Source organism: Lontra canadensis, unplaced genomic scaffold (genome assembly GCF_010015895.1).
Source record: "Lontra canadensis isolate GAN:19392208 unplaced genomic scaffold, GSC_riverotter_1.0 scaffold145, whole genome shotgun sequence".
Classification (NCBI taxonomy): Eukaryota; Metazoa; Chordata; class Mammalia; order Carnivora; family Mustelidae; genus Lontra; species Lontra canadensis.
Genome location: NW_022631139.1, coordinates 594,131 through 613,090, shown reverse-complemented (window position 1 = coordinate 613,090; position 18,960 = coordinate 594,131). Strand labels below are relative to the sequence as shown.

Below are 18,960 nucleotides of genomic sequence, written 5' to 3'. Positions count from 1 at the left end.
TTTATTTAGCTATATAGTGGTCCAAAATAGCTTAAATCCAACATGCTATTTTTGATGATCAGAAACAATAACAAAAAATAACTACCTGGAATTGCCTCTGGATTTAAAGATGGACACCCTTGTCTCATTTGTCGCCCAAGTCCCCACACCAAACACAGATGTATAGTTAAACTCACACTTAACAATTGGCAAGGAAATCTGAAAAACTGTGGATTGAGAAATATCCACCTCAGCTCTTACTTGAATAGTGGTTTACCCTCCCAGTTAACCCTTTTGCTCCTTCTCATCACATCTATCCTGCACGACCTTGGAGTGTTCATTCATACACACGATTAGCTGACATATGGTCCTTGCTAAGTGCTCAGCAACCCCCCTGTGTACTTGGCACACATGGACTCAATCATCGACACAGTAGCTTTATATGATAGATATCCTTATGCCTATTTTACAGGTGGTGATACTGAGGTCAGAAAGGTTGGACAGCTTTTCCAAGATCACACAACTAGTAAGTGGCAGAACAGGGGATTTGAAACCACAAAACCAGGACTCAGAGCCCAAACTTAACCACTTGGCAATACCGCCTCCAAACAGGATGGACAGAAAACCTTCCTCCTGCTTCTTTTTCTTTTCCAAAATAGCGATTCTCATGAGAAACATAATTCACACTTCAGATTTTGTTTTGAATATCTTACCTGATTCCCACAGCAATCAGCAATATATTTTTAATTTCCATTTATGAAAGAATAAAGCAGCCTTTGAGGGTCAACCAGCTAATGGTGGTGAGAGACTGTTCTCCAACCCAGTTCTTCCAATGCTTCATCCCTACCTGAGGTTCCAACAGGACCAGGGTCTTCAACCTTAGAAATGATCCTTATGGAGAATTCTAAAGAAGGTTTAAACTAGGACAAGAGAAACAGATCTGACTCCCAGCAGCAACCTCCTCAGCCCTTTATACCATGATGCTTATTCCTTACTTCACATGCTAGGGAGGTTCTAAGCATGAAACAGAATAACTGGTAGAAAATGGAGAAATTCCTCAGCTTCTACACTTATTTCCATTTCTAACTCAGAAAAGGAAATGAGAGTTGATTGGTGTCACACACTGGAAATGGGCACAAGATGGATTATATATAGTCCTCTGCTCAGCAAAATTTTTACAACTATTATTCAAAAAGAGTCCATTTAGTACAAGACCAACAGGAACTAGAATCATCACATACACACGCATACACACAGCATTTTCACACCTACTCTTTTAAAAGCCCTAAAATAATTCCTGCAGGGAATAGGTTTCTTAGGCACGTGCCTTCCCCCAGATTTACACAAGACTCTCAAAAGCTACAGGTACATTGTCACTAATGACTGGGAGGTGAGCTTGAATTATTAGTTGCATCATTAAGTATTAAATATTTCATGCCCATATAAGCTAAGGTTCAAGATTTTTCAGGGACAAAACTACCTAGAGATGGCAATGAGAAAGGCAGAGACACTGTTCCATAAATATTTAATGTTATACAGTATGGGTAAGAGTGATAACAACATTCACAAACTTGCACAAAGCACTCAGGAGGGCTTCCTAAACCTCCATGTACAGAAATGTTATCATCCATTTATAGCAGGACCTATAGCTGGGCAGGGATTTCTGAGGCTGGTGGGATGTTTTCTGGAAGCCTGGGCATCATCGTCCTTCTGCTGGGTAGGTATGGTAGGACCTGGGCGTTTCAGGCCAGCCCTGGCCAGGACTCCCCCACTTCTACCTGTGCATTTATTCAGGCACTGAAGAGCCTTTTGAGGATAAAGAAAGTGGGAACCTGGCCAAACACCCTGTGGGTTTCAAAACTGATAAAACCTGTAGGAAAACCCAATGTGTGGGGCGCCCGGGTGGCTCAGTAGTTAGGTGTCTGCCTTTAGCTCAGGTCATGATCCCAGGGTTCTGGGATTGAGCCCCACATCAGGCTCCCTGCTCAGCGGGGAGCCTGCTTCTCTCTCTGCCTGCTGCTTCCCCTGCTTGTACTCTCTCTTGCTGTTTCTCTCTGTCAAATAAATAATAAATAAAATCTTAAAACAAAACAAAACAAAAACCTGAAGTGGACCTATTGAGGCCAATTTGCAGAGAAGACCAAAGGAGATTATAAGAGGAGACTCATGAAAGGGAAGGGAGAGTCTGGGTCTGATTCAGATCCAGTCATAACTGAGGCTGCCTCAAGAGTAATGTTGGGGCAACAGTGGCTCTCTGTGTGTGACTTGGCTAGGTTCCCCAGAAGTCAATTATGAAGCATGGATTGGAGTGTCAATAGTTTCTTTGGAAAATGACCCCAGGAAGTTGGGTTAGGCAAATGGAGCTGAGACAGGGAAAGAAGGAGAGCCAATCCTTGGCACATCAGCAAGCGAGCCTTCCTATGGATGAGCTTAATCCCATCAATGCAGGATGCAACTTAGGGTTCTATTACCAGAGTGTGTTATCATAAATCATAAATATAACAACTGAGTCCCATACTGCTTGAAAATAATGGCAGGGAGAGAGAGAGACTTCAGGCAGAGTAAAGAAGGTGTAGATGTTGGGGTTGAAAGTGGTAATGTTGGGGGGAGATCCTAAGGTATCCTAAGTGTTCTTCTGTGGTCTTCCTTAGCTGATGGATTCATCCCCCAACTGAGGATGCAGGCTGACAACTAGAACTGTCTGTTCCCTTCTCCAGAGATTTCCCATTAGCCAAACAGAAGCATGCTTGCCCAGGAAGCTGCCACTTCCTGGTTCTCATCTCAGCCAGTGATGGACTGCTACACAGTTCCTAAAGTCAATCCCGTTGTCTCAAGACATGGCTGATACTTGTGGTGCAATCTGTGGTCCAGAACCTCCTTCTGGCATTAGAAGGAAGTAAGGCTTCAGTTGAGACCATGTTTCTTGCTAGCTTTCTCCTCTCCTATCCCTCACAACCTGTCTCCAGAAATCACTGGCTATAATTTGAATCAGAAGTTCCATGACAGGCCAGCTTCTAAGATGTCCTTGTACTGGAAGTGGTGAGGTCCGTGAGATACGGGCTCCAACAGCCCTTGCTATAGTGTGTACACGTGTACACACACCTATGTGACTGTGTTTATCAGAGAGAGCTGTGTTTTACTCTGAAGAGTTCTGGTGTTCACTACTCAGATAGCTGTGGTGTCCTATAGTGAGTACTTCCCTTGTGAAGAGTGTAGCCATTAATGACCTCATTGATCAAAAAAGTACATCAGGCTGAGCATTTCACAGTTCAGAAGTTATACGGGAAGTGAGAGAAATCAGCAGGAAGGCATTTGGGGCTTGGAAATTTTGGAGGTCAGTCCCAAGGAGGATATCTCACATTTATGCCCTTTGCAGTCCAAGGATTGATTCACATACACATAAAAACACTCAGGTGGGAAGGTCGTGTATATAAAACGTGAAAAGACTGCAGAACTATGCTGTTCAATGTGGTAGCTACTAACCACATGTAGCTCTTTAAATTTGAATTAGCTTGTCTTAACCTTTAGGTTCTGAAGTAGCCTTAGCCACATTTCCATAAGTTAGTGGCTACCTTTTTAGATAGCACAGCTAAAGAATATTCCATCCTTGCAGAACTTTCTATTGGCTAGTACTGCTCTAGAATTTCTCTTATAAACTGGTGGAAGCTGAGTTCTATTTAATTTGTCAGATCAATACAATTTAACTCTACGCATCGGTACTCAGGCCTGGGGGTGCTTTTAGTGGATTATTTATTCCTCATTTAATGGATATATAATTATTGAATTCCATCCATGAGCAAAGCAATATAAAAGATTGAGGAGCAAGAGAAGACACTCTTCCTATTTTTAGGCATATAGAGAAAAAAGTGACACTCCCAAGATTTTTGAAGGGAAAACAGAGCTGTGGAATTGAAAGTCATTTAAACCTACAAATCTCATATTGTTGGCATTACCACTTAAAACTTCTCTCTCCATGAACAGCATACTTTTTGCACAGTTCACATATTACATTTATGTTGGCTTTCTGGGGCAGTTTTGTTTGAAAGACAGTGCCCAGTCTAAGTCTGGTGCTTGAGTTAAAAGAGTTACTTTTGACTCTGTGACTTTGGGCAAGTAATTTCTCTACTTCTATAAAAATAATATAGTTCAGTGTCCACTCTAGCAAGAATCAAGGATCAAGATAATATTTGTCTACTCATACATTTTATGACATAGGCCCCCAAATGGTTCAATACAAGTGTATTTAATTGTTACTTCAAAAGCTTCATTTTGGGTTCCAAAAACTAATTACAGCATCAGTTCAACCTATTAGGAAATTACTCCTTTGGCTAGAATATGTGCTGTGTAACCCTCCAAAATCGTGCAGATACAGGTCAAGATAGACACACACACACACAGAGGAGAGAGAAGAAACCTCATTAATTATTCTCTTACTCCCTATCAGATTATTAGTCTAAACCCAGTGAAGGTAATTCCACCACCCTTGACAGTGACTGGGTCAAGGAGTGGACATATGATCAGATTATGGCTAAATGGACAGAGAAAAACTGCTGGTGATGTGAAAGCTGAGTGGTTGGGCAGACTTGGACCTGGAAGTGTCTCACAGCTCTACTCCATGGTTCTCAAACCTGAGTATATCAGAACCAGTCGAGGGGCTTGGAAAAACAGAGGTTCTTAGGTCCCATTGCCAGAGTTCCTGGTCTAGCAGGTCTGGGTTAAGTCCAGACAATCTACACTTTTGTTAACAAGTTCTGAGGTGATATTCAGCATGCCGCTGTTCTGAAGAATTGAATTTGATGGCTTAAAAGCAAGCATTAGGACTCCATGCTTTCTGTTTCCCAGAATGTTGTTGAATCTGGCTGAGATGGGGGTGGGCGTATTATTATCTGGAGAAGGATGTGGGCTGTGAGGATGGCATTGCTGAACTGAATCCACCAGCCCTGGAGCCTGGTGCTCATTGAGGATTTCCTTTGATGTAGGGTAATATGTATTCCTTTTCTTTTTTTTTTTTTTTAAGTAGAATAAAACACAGATACAGAAAAACCTCACAAACCCAATATTTAGCTTAACAAACTACTCCATGGTGAACACCCTTGCAACTACTGTGCTGTTCAAGAAACAAAAGTACGGACAACTCTCAATCTCCATGCACCTAACTTCGATTACTTAATATTTTTACACATTATTGAGGTTTTTCTTCCAAGCTAGCAAGTTTTTCTGTTTTCCGTTACTTGCACACAAATTTACCCTAACAGAGATATCTCAGGGAGAATACCGATTGCTCTGAATATTTTGTGGAAGAGATTGATTCGAAGCAAGTCCTTAGCAAACAAATGACATGGATTCTCTTATAAAATATGAACTTTTATCAAACATGTACATTGATTAGCAAAATAAAGTCCAGATACAAGTAAGTGATTGCATAGACAATTCTAAGAGAAGTATAGTTTGAGACTCTCAAAAGGGGCCCCAGGAAAGTCACCACCACAGAATATGGAGCATCTAAACAGGAATCCTGGAGAAAGATGAACTGCTTGTTTATATTTACTCTTGTTTTCTGGTTTCTTGAGGTTGGTTATATGTTACCATTTTCACTCCATATGGTAGATTCAATAACCCTTAGCTCATCTTTTTAATGGCATTTAGACAATGTCTTTTTTTTTTTAAAGATTTTATTTATTTATTTGTCAGAAAGAGGGAGAGAGAGAGTAAAAGCACAACCAGGAGGAGGGGCAGGCAGAGGGAGAAGCAGGCTCCTTGCTGAGCAAGAAGCCTGATGCAAGACTTGATCCCAGGACCCTGGGATCATGACCTGAGCCAAAGCAGGTCAACTGAGCCACCCAGGCATCCCATTTCCATAATGTCTCAAGTGAAAAGTTTCTAGATAGATTTTAAACAAAGGAATTGAGTGGACTCTAACTATTCCAGGTTAAACAAAGCAAAAGTATCCACTATACAATATGCTATTCAAATAGAACTTATTTCCATCTGTGTGTGACCTTCATTGCAAATACAGTAGTAAACTATCATCACTAGACAAATGCATGTCATTAATTACCCCGCTCTTAGTTGCATTACTGTATTTTTAAGTTACAATGCTTTAAGTTAAATTCAGTGAACTGGCAAACTGAAGACCTTGTCTCTTTGCAAAGTATTAGTGGTATCAGATAGGTGATTGCTTGAGCTAGCATTTTACAGAGTGCTACTTAGAAATAATCTCAGCTTGGCATTTCAAAGGAAGTGACTGGCCATCAGAAGCAAAAGTAAAGCATCAGTTACATGGGTTTATCTATCACTCTCAATTTGCTGAATGTTGATGTTTAGAAGCTCTTAAGAATTGTATTATTAGGGAGCAAAAGTGTTCATGGTTCTTCCTCTCTTAAAATCATTGTGTTTTGCAGTTATCCTGGCTGAATAGAGAAAGGGTCATCACATTCGATTTGTCTGCATTGAAACAGGGTCCCGAGGCTCCTGTTAAATACCAGAAGATATCTATTCTGTATCTCTCAATGATCTATTGCTGTCTTAGTCAGAGAAGAGGCCTAGGGCATTGTTTAAATATCTAGGTCAAGGTTAATTTTGCCCACAGATCTATTAGGCCATAGTGTGATTTCAGGGGCATGGAGGAGGCACAGGTGTCCATATCTCTCTTTCTCTCTTGGATGCCTGAAAATCCAGTCTTTGTGGTTAAAATACTGGCAATACTACCTGAAATGCCAAAATGACCTGAAAGGGGTGAATGTTATGCTAATTAGCTGCCTATCCTAAAAATCAGTGACTTAACCTCTCTGAGTCTATTTCCTCATTCTTAAAAATGTGCATGATACCAACTGTGTTAGAGTACCAATATGACAACACAAATAGAGCTTAAGTTTCTACTTCTTGGTTTCGAGCATGGTTTCTTTTTCATAATAACTTGGATAACTTTGATTTCCTCCCATCCCCCAGCACCCACCTCTGAGATCCTGAGCTGAAAGAGGCATGGAGTTTAAGAATTGAATAGGCATATGATCAGAAGTCTGTGTAAATGCAACTCTGGCTAAAGCACAGGTTCTGATCAGATGTTTGGGGGTGGAGGCTCAGATTCTGCATTTCTAACAAGCTCCCAGGTGATGCCCCAGGATCCACAGAGTCCACACTTACTTCAAATATCGAGGAGAGGGACGCCTGGGTGGCTCAGTGGGTTAAGCCGCTGCCTTCGGCTCAGGTCATGATCCCAGGGTCCTGGGATCGAGCCCCGCATCGGGCTCTCTGCACAGCAGGGAGCCTGCTTCCCTTCCTCTCTCTGCCTGCCTCTCTGCCTACTTGTGATCTTCTGCCTGTCAAATAAATAAATAAAATCTTAAAAAAAAAAAAATCGAGGAGAGCATAAGGTCACAAAGGAAAGCACAGAATTTGACTCTTGTCATGCTGGGGGTGGGGGCAGTGAGAGCAGGATTAAAAAAAAAAATGGAACACTGAAAAGAAGGGAAGAACCCTTCAAGTGAAGGAGAAGAAATGCAGTGACAGAGTTCTGCCCGTCTCACTGTCTTTTTAAACAGATTAGATGATATCCGTATTACGTCTGACTCGATCAATTCAGGTGGGAGACTGGTGCTGTCGTTTGCAAGCATGCATCATGATGCTGCCTGTGAAATTGGATCCTCAGGACTGTCACCTAGCTATCTGGAACAAGTCCCCAGATAGCCAATATCACTGTAATTGTGAGAATCCTGATGCCTGAATTGCTCTGAATCCATTTCTCCTTATAGAAGGACCAGTGACACCAAACTGAAAACCAACTTCCAAAGACCTTCAGGGGTCTTTAGGTTTTTGCAGCCAGTGTTGTCCAAGGAGAAAATAAAAAGTGTGCATGGAATCTGTGCTAAATGGGGGCAAGGGTTTTGAGCCTCTTTACTGGTCCACGAGCCCAGGAAGTTAAAAAGGCCTTGACATAAAAAAAAATCAGATTCTCCATGGCAACAAATTTGTCATGCTAGAAACATACCATCTCAACTTACACAGGCAAGCATCTCAAAAATATATCAAGTGAGGAAGAGAGATTAAAATTTCAAGGAATAAATGGTAAAGGTAATTGTTCACAAAACTGTGTATGAGGGGAAGAGCGATAGGGAAAGAAAAATATGAACCCCTCCTCTCACGGGGCCAGAGATGTCTGTTCTTATTTGCCTTTTGATTTTTTTTTTTTTTCAATTTGACAGACAGATCACAAGTAGGTAGAGAGGCAGGCAGAGAGAGAGAGGAGGAGGAAGGCTCCCTGCCGAGCAGAGAGCCCGATGCGGGACTCGATCCCAGGACCCTGGGATCATGACCTGACCCGAAGGCAGAGGCTTTAACCACTGAGCCACCCTGCGCCCCTCTTATTTGCCTTTTAATCATATAAAGTAACTTAAAACCTTCTCGCCCTGGATCAGGTCGAAGCCACAGCTGAGCAGCTTCCCGCCGTGCACCCAGCACTGCACTTTCTGCTGACAGCAAGGGCTTCTCCAAGCTTAGCTGACTTTAAAGCCCAGATCAAAACTTGCCACAAAACAAATCACACTGGACAAAGTTAGATGCCTCCTAAGCCACAATCGTAGAGCTTGACTTGGTAACTTAATAGTGATCTGACCTCCTGCTTAATATATTTTGTCAGTTTTTCTTAAGCAATTAGTTCTCTCTCTCTTTTTTTTTCTTTCTTTGTGTATGAATGAGAGAGGGCTGAAGGATGTGTGGAGGAAGAGAACAAAAGCTCTATTTGGCTTCCCTAGACGAGAGAGCGGTGTCAACACTATTGCAGCGGGCGCTCACCACCTAGTCTCCCTCCCAGTTTGGTGGGTTGCCCAGAATTTGGCTTCCACCGCAGTGCCTCAGGGCAAAGGTTGTTTCCAAGGGCATGTTCTTCTCGGAAAGATTCCTTTGTCACTGACAGAACTCATGGCATCGGCTTCACTCAGGGTCTGAGAGTACTCATCAGCACACTTTCCTATAGGCTTCTTTTGAACTTTTGAATGGATCCCTGCTTCCAACATGACAAACTTAACAGCAGGGCAGCATTTCCCCCTGTGTATAGGTCAGAGATGTGCGTGCTTAAGTTCTGAGCACATATGAGAGGTAAAGTGGTCCTCATTACCATGTTCACTGTATGCCAAAGGTGTATGTGGTTGCCTGGAGTCGGCAGTTTTAAATGGTGCTCAGGACTTGCAGACAAGTTGCTCTTTGGGAAATAGTTCAACAGTGAATAGCTGTGAGAACGTTGTTGAGCACACTCCATATGAGAGAGACATAGCTTCATGGAAGTCAAGATTTTTACAACCTGGATTTCATCTTGGGTGGCCTACCGGGAAGATTCTTTATAAACGTATAGAAATCTGAATGAGGCAGAGTAGAAGGAATTCATGAAATACGGTGATAAGTGAATGAATGAATGAATAAGCAAATGAATGACTGGAGTATGTAAAGAAAAAAAATATTCAGCAACTGGGGCATCTGGGTGCCTCAGTCAGTTAAGCGTCTGCCTTTGACTCAGGCCATGATCTTGGCATCCTGGGATCAAGCCCTGTTTCCGGCTCTCTGCTCAGCAGGGAGCCTGCTTCTCCCTCTCTTTGCCTACTCCCACCCCTCATGCTCTCTCTCTCTCTCTCTCAAATAAATAAAATCTTTTAAAAATGAATGAATGAATTAATTAATTAATAAAACATATATGGAGAATTCAAATTAAAACCAAGATGTTCTTTGAAATCTCCAGTATATCTGAATGTATTCTAGGTTTCAAACCATGCAGGACAGTTTGCATTTCTGGGCATATTTAATGTTTTTCCTCTTTTAAAATAAAAGACAAGTTTTAAAGAAAGACATGAAGAAAAGAGTGTTCATTAGATAAAGATATATAATACTTCTAGGATTTTTCAGTGGACAGACAGCATGTAAGTCTGTTTTTACAGGAGAAAAAAGTCATTACCATACTAACATTTCCAAACTAAACAAAAATTAGTTTCCTCAACTTTCATATTTCTATATTTAGAAAATTCATGACAACAATCGATTCTTAATATTAACATAACTTATGTTTTATTATAATGCATGCTATATATTTATATATTCTGTATAAGTAGTATATGTGTGTGCATATGTACACATAAATATTACTATATGTGTGTATATGCATATATGAATATATATATCCTAATATATGGGGTTCTGTGTGTGTGTGTATGTGTGTGTGCGTGTATCTCCAACCCTGCATATATTCACCTCTTTCTCTATATTTGACTTGGTGTGTACGTGTGTGTGTGTGTGTGTGTGTGTGTGTGTGTATAACTATATGCATCTATATTGGCTCTCTATCCTATTTTTTATATATATATGCATGCACATTATTTATGTTATATATAAAGATAATGACATCAATACTATCACTAACAAAAATGGTAGCTATTAATTACTTATATGCTAATTTACATTATCCATGTAAACTCTTTATGAATAGGATTTGTGCCTGTTTTTACCACTGTGTGCTACAGTTCTAACAGAATGCCTAGTACATACTAAGTGCTCAATAAATATTAATAGAAAATTTTTGTTCTTTGTAAATTCATTCAACTTACCAGTTTGGAACTCTTGTTGTATTTTAGAATCAACTGGAAATCTTGTGTTTATTTACTTCGTCAATATCCACCTTTGGGCCCCATTTCTGACAATTAATTCAGAATATCTGAGGTACGAGCTCAGGCAGTGTTACTTATAAACCTATCCAGGTGATTCAAATGTGTAGCTCATGGATGAACCTCTCCTTGAGGCTGTGTTAAATTCTCCCTGAGGGCAACGGTTGGACCCAGGGAATGAAGGGGAGGCTGCCAGCCCTGGCAGTTGTGCTAGAGGATGACTTCTAGGCCAATGTGTCTCAACTTTCTGAGACTGAATGTCCTGCATGGCCGTGCTGATGTAAACTCTAGTTGAGAGAAGAAAGAGAGAGCAACATCCTCTCTATACACACTCATGCTGTTCTTGGTCTCAGGCACACAGATTCTCTAGTGAGCAGGATAATTAGAATAAACTGGAGGAGAGACAACTGAGCTCTGTGAGTATCTGTCCACTAGGGGACAAGGTGGCATATGATCAGACTCACTGCTTCCCCCGAAACTGCCCAGGTGCTACTAGTAATGACTTTTTGCTACTGTAGAGTTGGATGGGATTGGGACAAACTCTGGCCCTGGATGTCCCATCGGAAACACATACTAAAATCTTCCAAGCTGTGTTTCTTCCTGAACTGGCAAGTAGACCTCCATGCTCTGGTCCAGCTCTCTACCCTGCAGGGAGAAGTATCTTTTGAATGTGAAAGTCTTCCTCAATCTGCATATAATGTGTCAAGGCAGGCGTGTTACTGTTCCACTTTACAGATAAAGAACTAAGGTCAAGTGCAGAGAGGTGACTGGTAGGTGATCACAGAGCTTGTAAGTAAATGCCGTAGGCAGCATTCGAACTCTGGATAATTTGTTTCCAAGTCTCCTTCTAATATATATTTTTTTTAACGAAATAAGTTCCTTTTTAAAAAAAATATTTATTTATTTGACAGACAGAGATCACAAGTAGGCAGAGAGGCAGGCAGAGAGAGAGGAGGGAGCAGGCTCCCCGCTAAGCAGAAAGCCTGATGCGGGGCTCGATCCCTGGACCCTGGGATCATGACTTGAGCCGAAGGCAGAGGCTTTAACCCACTGAGCCACCCAGGTGCCCCTCTAATATTATTTTTTTACATTTTTTTATTGTGTTATGTTAGTCACCATAAAATACCTCATTAGTTTTTGATGTAGTGTTCCAAGATTCATCATTTATGTACAACACCCAGTGCTCCATGCAATACATACATACCCTCCTTAATACCCACTACCAGGCTCACCCATCCCCCAATCCCTCTCCTTGAAAACCCTCAGTTTGTTTCTCAGAGTCCACGGTTTCTCATGGTTCATCTCCCCCTCCGATTTCCCCCAATTCACTTTTCCTTTCCTTCTCCTCATTTCCTCCATGTTATTCTTCATGTTCCACAAGTAAGTGAAATCATATGCTAATTAATTCTCTCTGCTTGACATATTTCACTCAGCATACTCTCCTCCAGTTCATCATAATTAGCCACCAGGGAAATTCAGATCAAAACCACATTGAGATGCCACCTTACACCAGTTAGAATGGCAAAGATTAACAAGGCAGGAAACAATAAACGTGGAGAGGATGTGGAGAAACCCTCTTACACTGTTGGTGGGAATGCAAGTTGGTATAGCGCAGCCACTTTGGAAAACAGTGTGAAGATTCCTCAAAAAATTAAAAATAGACCTACCCTATGACCAGGCAATTGCACTAATATAGCCCTTTTAAACCTTTGTTAGTGAACCAATTAGCTCATGGGATGATCAGGAGCTAAACCTATGTTTCAAATGATTTGGATTTGAATCAAAGCATCTCCCCTTTGTAACTGTGTGATTTTAAGCAAGTTATACAACTTTTCTGAGCCTCAGGAACCCTATCTGAAATTAAAAGGTACTACTACTTATCTTACAGTATCTTTCTGAAGAAAAAATATGTTAATATAGGTGAAATGCTTTATGAAATTCTTGTTAGTACACAATTCTTATTAATAGTTTCCTGCTGGGTCATTGATTATTTATTTATTTTTTCTTTAGAATAGCATTCTTGGGGAACCCGAGTGGCTCAGTGGGTTGAGCCTCTATTATTAGCTCATGTCATGATCTCAGGGTCCTTGGATCAAGCCCCACACTGGGCTCTCTGCTCGATAGGGAGCCTGCTTCTCTCTCTTTCTGCCCTTCTACTTGTGATCTCTCTCTGTCAAATAAATAAAATCTTAAAAAAAAATAGAATGGAATTGTTTTAAAATTTATTTACTTTTTTAATTTAAATTCAATTTAATTAACATGTAGTGTATTATCAGTTTTAGGGGTAGAATTTAGTGATTCAGCAGTTGCATATAACACCTTACATTACATGCCCTTCTAAATGTCCCTCATCCAGTTACCCCATCCACACCCACCTCCCCTCCAGCAACCCTCGATTTGTTTTCTTAGTTAAGAGTCTCTTATAACATTCTTAAACTCCTTCCTTCTTTTTTTAATTTTTAAAGATTATTTATTTATTTATTTGACAGAGAGAGAAAGAGGGAGAGATCACAAGTAGGCAGAGAGGCAAGCAGAGAGAGAGGGGGAAGCAGGCTCCCAACCAAGCAGAGAGCCTGATGTGGGGCTCGATCCAAGGACCCTGAGATCATGACCGGAGCCGAAGGCAGAGGCTTAACTACCTGAGTCACCCAGGCGCCCCCTTAAACTCCTTTCTTAACAAGACCATATAACTTGCTAACTTAAATTACTGATCCCATTATAACAGAATACCTGTAAAATATAGTACTAAAGAGATACCAAATATACAAACAAAAATTACAAATCATTCTTATGAATAATGAAAATTCAAAATTATAAATTAAAATGTCAACAAGTTAAAACAATAAAATTTGACAAGTTAAATCATTCTGCACATTATATCTGTAACACAATCACCAATTATAACTTATTCCAGAAAGCAAATATGGGCCAATATTTGAAATTTTACTAATATGATGTGCCTCATATTATCAATGAGAAGATATAATTAGGAATAATTAACATGAACTCAACAGATCAGAATACCTCTTGAAGTTGCATGTACATTTTTTCTCAACTTGAGAAAGAGTTTATAATGTTCTCTAGTGAGATAAAAACATATAAATATTATCAAGATGTTAATAATCTTTAAAAAGTAAAAAAAAATAAATTTTAACAATCTTTAAAAATTAAAAAAATCAATTACATAGCTATATATATATGTATATATATATATATTTAAATGAATATATATATCATAAAAATTAACCAAATCTGACTAAAATATATCTATCTAGATACCCAACATTATGTTAAAGACATTTTGCCTTAGAGATCAGTTAAGTGTTTCCTGCTATTACTTCCATCATACATGATAAAGATACACACCCAACATTTAACCACAGTTATCTCTAACTGGTAAGCTTGCAAGTTATTTGCATTTTCTTACTTTTATTTAGTAGTACTACATATTTTTAAAATTAGTGACATTCATATTATTGTAAAATTTGAAGTTATTGAAGGGACTATATCGGTAGATTTAACTCATGTTTATTATAAACATGCTTCAGTGATAATATATTTTGGTAGCTATTTATGTTAGATATATGAAATATAAAAAGAAAGCAATTAAAAAAACTCTTAATTTCACCAAGGCCTCTCATAAAAGTCAAGAATAGTGTGGGTTGGGGAGATAGAATTGGCATAGTTTGATATCCATTATGCACAAGGAAACAGGGTTTAATTCCATCTTAACCCTCTCTTCCCATTCTTCTTCTGAAAGTGCTCTTGGACATGATCCCAGTGAAGGAAACTGCCCTCTTTCTTCCATTTCCCCACATTGTGCTTATTCAGCACTTGCCTTTAGAGTTTCAGTCACCTTACTCACCAACTCTTCGGTTGAGTTGAGCTGGGCTGTGAGTACCCGTGAGGTCTGAGGAACTGGAAAAAGCCATTGGAGAGAGCAGGGATGCTAATGGGTCATCACAGTTGTCTATAAAGATAAGAAAGAAAGAAAGCAAATTCCATTAGCAAGATATAGCCCCTAAAGAGAGGAATGATGGCATTAGCCATTATCAATTACTAACTACTGCTCTGAACAAGGCCAATATGACTCATTTCCATGTGCTATTTCATTGACTCCTCACAGTCCTGAAAGACAGGTAAACATTTCTTTCACAGTAGGAGACATTGACTTTCAGAGATGTTAAGAAGTTTGTCCAAGGTCACAGCACCAGAAAATGGTGTGGCCAGAAATCTCACTGATTTGTCTATCATCTGCTCCTTTAACCAACCACTTGAACAAAGCCTCAAGTTATGGCTATTGAGCTTATTTTAGAAGGAAGGAGACTACTGAAGGGAAGATAAAATTGTTTACTTGCTCTCATATCTTCATCCCTAAGGAGTCCTGCCATAGATATATCTAGAAGGATAGAATGATTTAGAATGTCTCACTCCCAGTTGTGCGAAAATGTTTGGAAAATGAAAGACTAATTCTAATAATTTTTTCTATCCCACAAAGTGAAGGAGAAGAGCCCCCAATCTCATACAATCTTGAATCTGATATTTACTTCAGAAGCAGCCCTTCCAGCCTACCCTAATGCGACAGATAGGCTTTCTAAATTTTCTTTGATGCTGTCCAAATGTGGAACAGGGTGGGGCCATGGGGAGATGTGATCTTGGCAACACAGACCTGTTCTTCCAGATTGACCATGCAATCTCATGCAGAGGACCCTGTTCTCCACAGAGCAAACTGGTCATACAAATGTTCTGTAATCATTTATTTGTTTGCATCTTACACTAAATGGCACACACTTTGTGGGACTTTAGCAAATAATCTGATACATAGTAAGCCTTCAATAAAGGTTTGTTGAAAGAAATGGATGGTCATGGGAGAAAAGAAAGAAGAAAGGGAGGGAGAGAGAAAGGACAGAATTAGTTCACACAACAGTACCAACATGTTTTTCCTATTTTTCCATTCTGTACACAATTGGCTTTTCAGAACACTGCAAAATCATGCCATTGAATCTAGACATACTCATGCAAACATGACTTCATGTCATTTAATTTGAAGGCAAACCTTATGTATTAAAGGTTCTCAAAAAAAGCGAGTCTTTTTTTTTTAATGTACATTGGATAGGAGTGTTTGTTTATCTAGAAAATTCTTAGAGAGGGCTATTTCATCTAACTCCAGGAAAATTAATGAGAAACATAAGGATTAAATTTTTGTTGGTTAAATGTGTTAAAAAAAAATCAACTGGCAAAGTGTATTTTGAGTTTTTCCCCAAACACAAATGTTTGAAAAATATTTTGAGGTACTTGACAAACACAAAACAGAGCCAGATCTTCACTAAGGAGGAATGACATAAAAATCACAGCAAGGACACCTCTGCAGTTATGGCCATTCTGCAAATAGAAAGCAGAACTCAGGGCTGCTTTATTCCAGGCATAAGATGCAGGTGCAGGGAGGTGCATATGCACTTCCAATATGTTAATTTGGAAACGCAGATTGGTTACACTATTTATATATTAGCAAACAATTTTGATGTGATGCAAATCTTACATTTGCTTCTACCTATCTCATCATCAGAAAACATTAGGTAAACACAGGAAACTGAATTCAGTGGAACTGACCCCCACGGAAATACAATACACATGCACACATCAAACACCACACAACATCATACTTCACAGCTATGCTATGAGCCACACCTGTCTGCAACTGTAGTTAAACCATCCTCCAATTTCAGGTAACACTCCTCGCACTACTTCTCAATAGCTAAGAACCCTCTGACACCCACTTTCACAAGCAAATTGAAGATTTTTTTAAAGTGCCATGTTTATACATTTATACATTTAAGTATTCCTTAAACATATAGCATGTGCAATGCCATGTTACCATTTTTATTGGGTCCTTAGGATTTTTCAATATGTTGCCAATGACATATTTGAGTTTTGTGCCCCTAACCCCATGTTTCCCTTAAAGTAGGAATAGAAGTGACTTAACCATTTCAATTTAATTCCGTCCAAAAAATATTTATAAGGACATACTTTATTCTTGAACTTGAACAAGCATTGGAGAAAGAGTTGTGTAATATTGAATCTTAGACCTCACAGAGCTCAGAGACCATTGAAAAATAGAAAGAGTAGATAGATAGATAGATAGATAGATAGATGATAGATAAAACTGATGAGAACGTTTAAGGGAATTTCACCAAGGTTACACCCAAGCCAGTAAAATGGGGACCCAACTATTTAGACATCCAGGCAAGTGATCTGCTCTGTCTCCTCCAGCCCTATGCAGTCTCCTCTTTCACAAATTGCTGGCCTCAGGGAGAGGTTAGCTTCCAAATCTTCCCGGCCTTGTGACCCCAACTGCCATTTTCCCCAATGGCCATTTCCTCTTCTGAATTGTACATTCCTTGTATCTCAGTTTGTGGGGTCAGTGTTTACACTTGGAACATTAGCAACCTTTATCATAAACAGTCTTTGCTAAAGGGAAGGTCCAGAGGAGATTGTTCAGGATTCCTCTCATCACGAACCTTGTGCATTGCAAGAGCGGCTTTTAGAGAACACGGCTGAAATTTTAAATAACGGGAAATTTTCACATCAGAAAGGAAGAAAGACCTCTCCTCCACAGCCACTACATAGCTCCTTTTGCCTTCTTTATGTCACCTAAATTGAGAATAGACCAGGCCTCTAATCAAATTAACCCTGGTCACTGGGAATTAAGAATTTGTCCATGTAGCCATTCTAATTCCAAAAGTGTGTATTATTTTTAGACATGTGTCCTATTCTTAAAGCAGAAAAGAAATGATCTAGCATACATGAGAACAGTTTATATATGTTTTAATTCATGTTTTGGGGCAGTCAGGGATAGTGGAAATTATCAGGAAGGCTAGAGCTAAGAGTTCGTCATTCTAGTTTGGTTTCTTCTCTTGCTTTGGTGACTCCAGTTAATGCATTCAAATATACTAAAGCAGCAACTTCTTTGTCTGCAAAATCAAGAGAGTCATCTCTGACATATCTAGCCAGGGCACCATCTTAGAACAAACAGAATGAGAAGATATGGGAAAATATGGGAGAAACCCCCTTTAAAGGATAAAGCATAGAATGAAACCAGGAAGCACTATATGAATTGTCTGTAATATTTGCAGTAATCAAAAACAACCATTTCAACAATTTTATCTCTGAGACATTGTAGATCACAATACTTGCTCAATAATTGATGTCACCAATAACTCTTTTGCACTAAACATTGACAAAGGGCCAGATGAGAAGGAGAATATGAAATGGACAGGAAAAGAGGGTGTAAAGAATCACCAGAGAGTGAGAACAACATTGCACAGGGCAGTCCTCCCTCTCTGTGAATCGGCAGCCTTGCAGAGCCTGGGCCAACATCACACCAAACACATGGATGGGAAGGAAAGAAACAAAGCACCATCTGCTCCATCATTCCTGCAGGCTTTAAATAATCAAACCCGTGTTGTCATTACATTTTAGGCACCACTCACATCTCTGCTTTCTGACAGTGTGTCTGCACACTGCTAAATCTATCAGTCAGTTCCTCCAAAAGTACGGTGGATGTTTATCTGTATTTACATGAGGAAAGAGGAGAGGGTGAATAAACCCAGGTGGGCAGAGAGATGTTTGAAGTTTGGGGAAAATATACCAAAGGACTAAAGTCAAACTTTCAAGAGAACACACAACCTGAGATAGACCTTCATAATTTTACTAAAATATCATTTTTCACACTTAATGGATGCATTGGCATCGTAGAATATTTTCAAAACAAAACTCTGAAAAATCCCATGGGTGGGGCTTATCTTTAAAAGAGTTTTTACAGGGGTGCCTGAGTGGCTCAGTTGTTTCAGTGTCAGACTCTTGGTTTTGGCTCAGGTTCTGATCTCGGGGTCCTGAGATCGAGCCCCACATTGGGCTCCATGCTCAGTGACAAGGCTGCTTGATATTCTCTCTCCCTCTTCCCCTCCCACACTTGCTCACGTGCTCTCTCTCAAATAAATAAGTAAATCTTTAAAATTTTTTTTTTTTGCAAAAAGGAGATAAAGTTATAAAGCTATTATTAAAAAATGTAAACCCTTACTCACGTGTGATTTGTTAATTCTCCATTTTCCTCAGCAGATAATTTCATTTCCATCTTTACCTTTTTCCTTTATGACATTAAGACCACTTTCTACTCTATCCGATGCCCAAGCAGATAAAAATCCATGCTTATGTGTATGATGGAAAGTTACTCAGCTCTTTCCAATCAGTAACTGCTGAACAACACTAGTCTCATCCGTAAATGACTTAGCCCTACATTCATAGACTAAGAAGATACCAAAACCCAAGGAACCTATGA

The 18,960-nt window shown here is 39.7% G+C and overlaps 1 protein-coding gene across 3 annotated transcripts in view; it reads right to left on the bottom strand.

The window, feature by feature from the left end:
* CNTNAP5 (contactin associated protein family member 5) overlaps window positions 1-18,960 on the bottom strand; it is an 809,884-nt gene that overhangs the window by 628,633 nt on the left and 162,291 nt on the right. For all 3 annotated transcript variants that reach the window (XM_032843937.1, XM_032843939.1, XM_032843938.1), the window contains exon 2: window positions 14,488-14,592. In XM_032843937.1, coding sequence (XP_032699828.1) covers window positions 14,488-14,592 — 105 coding nt within the window. The remainder of the gene's footprint in view (window positions 1-14,487; window positions 14,593-18,960) is intronic.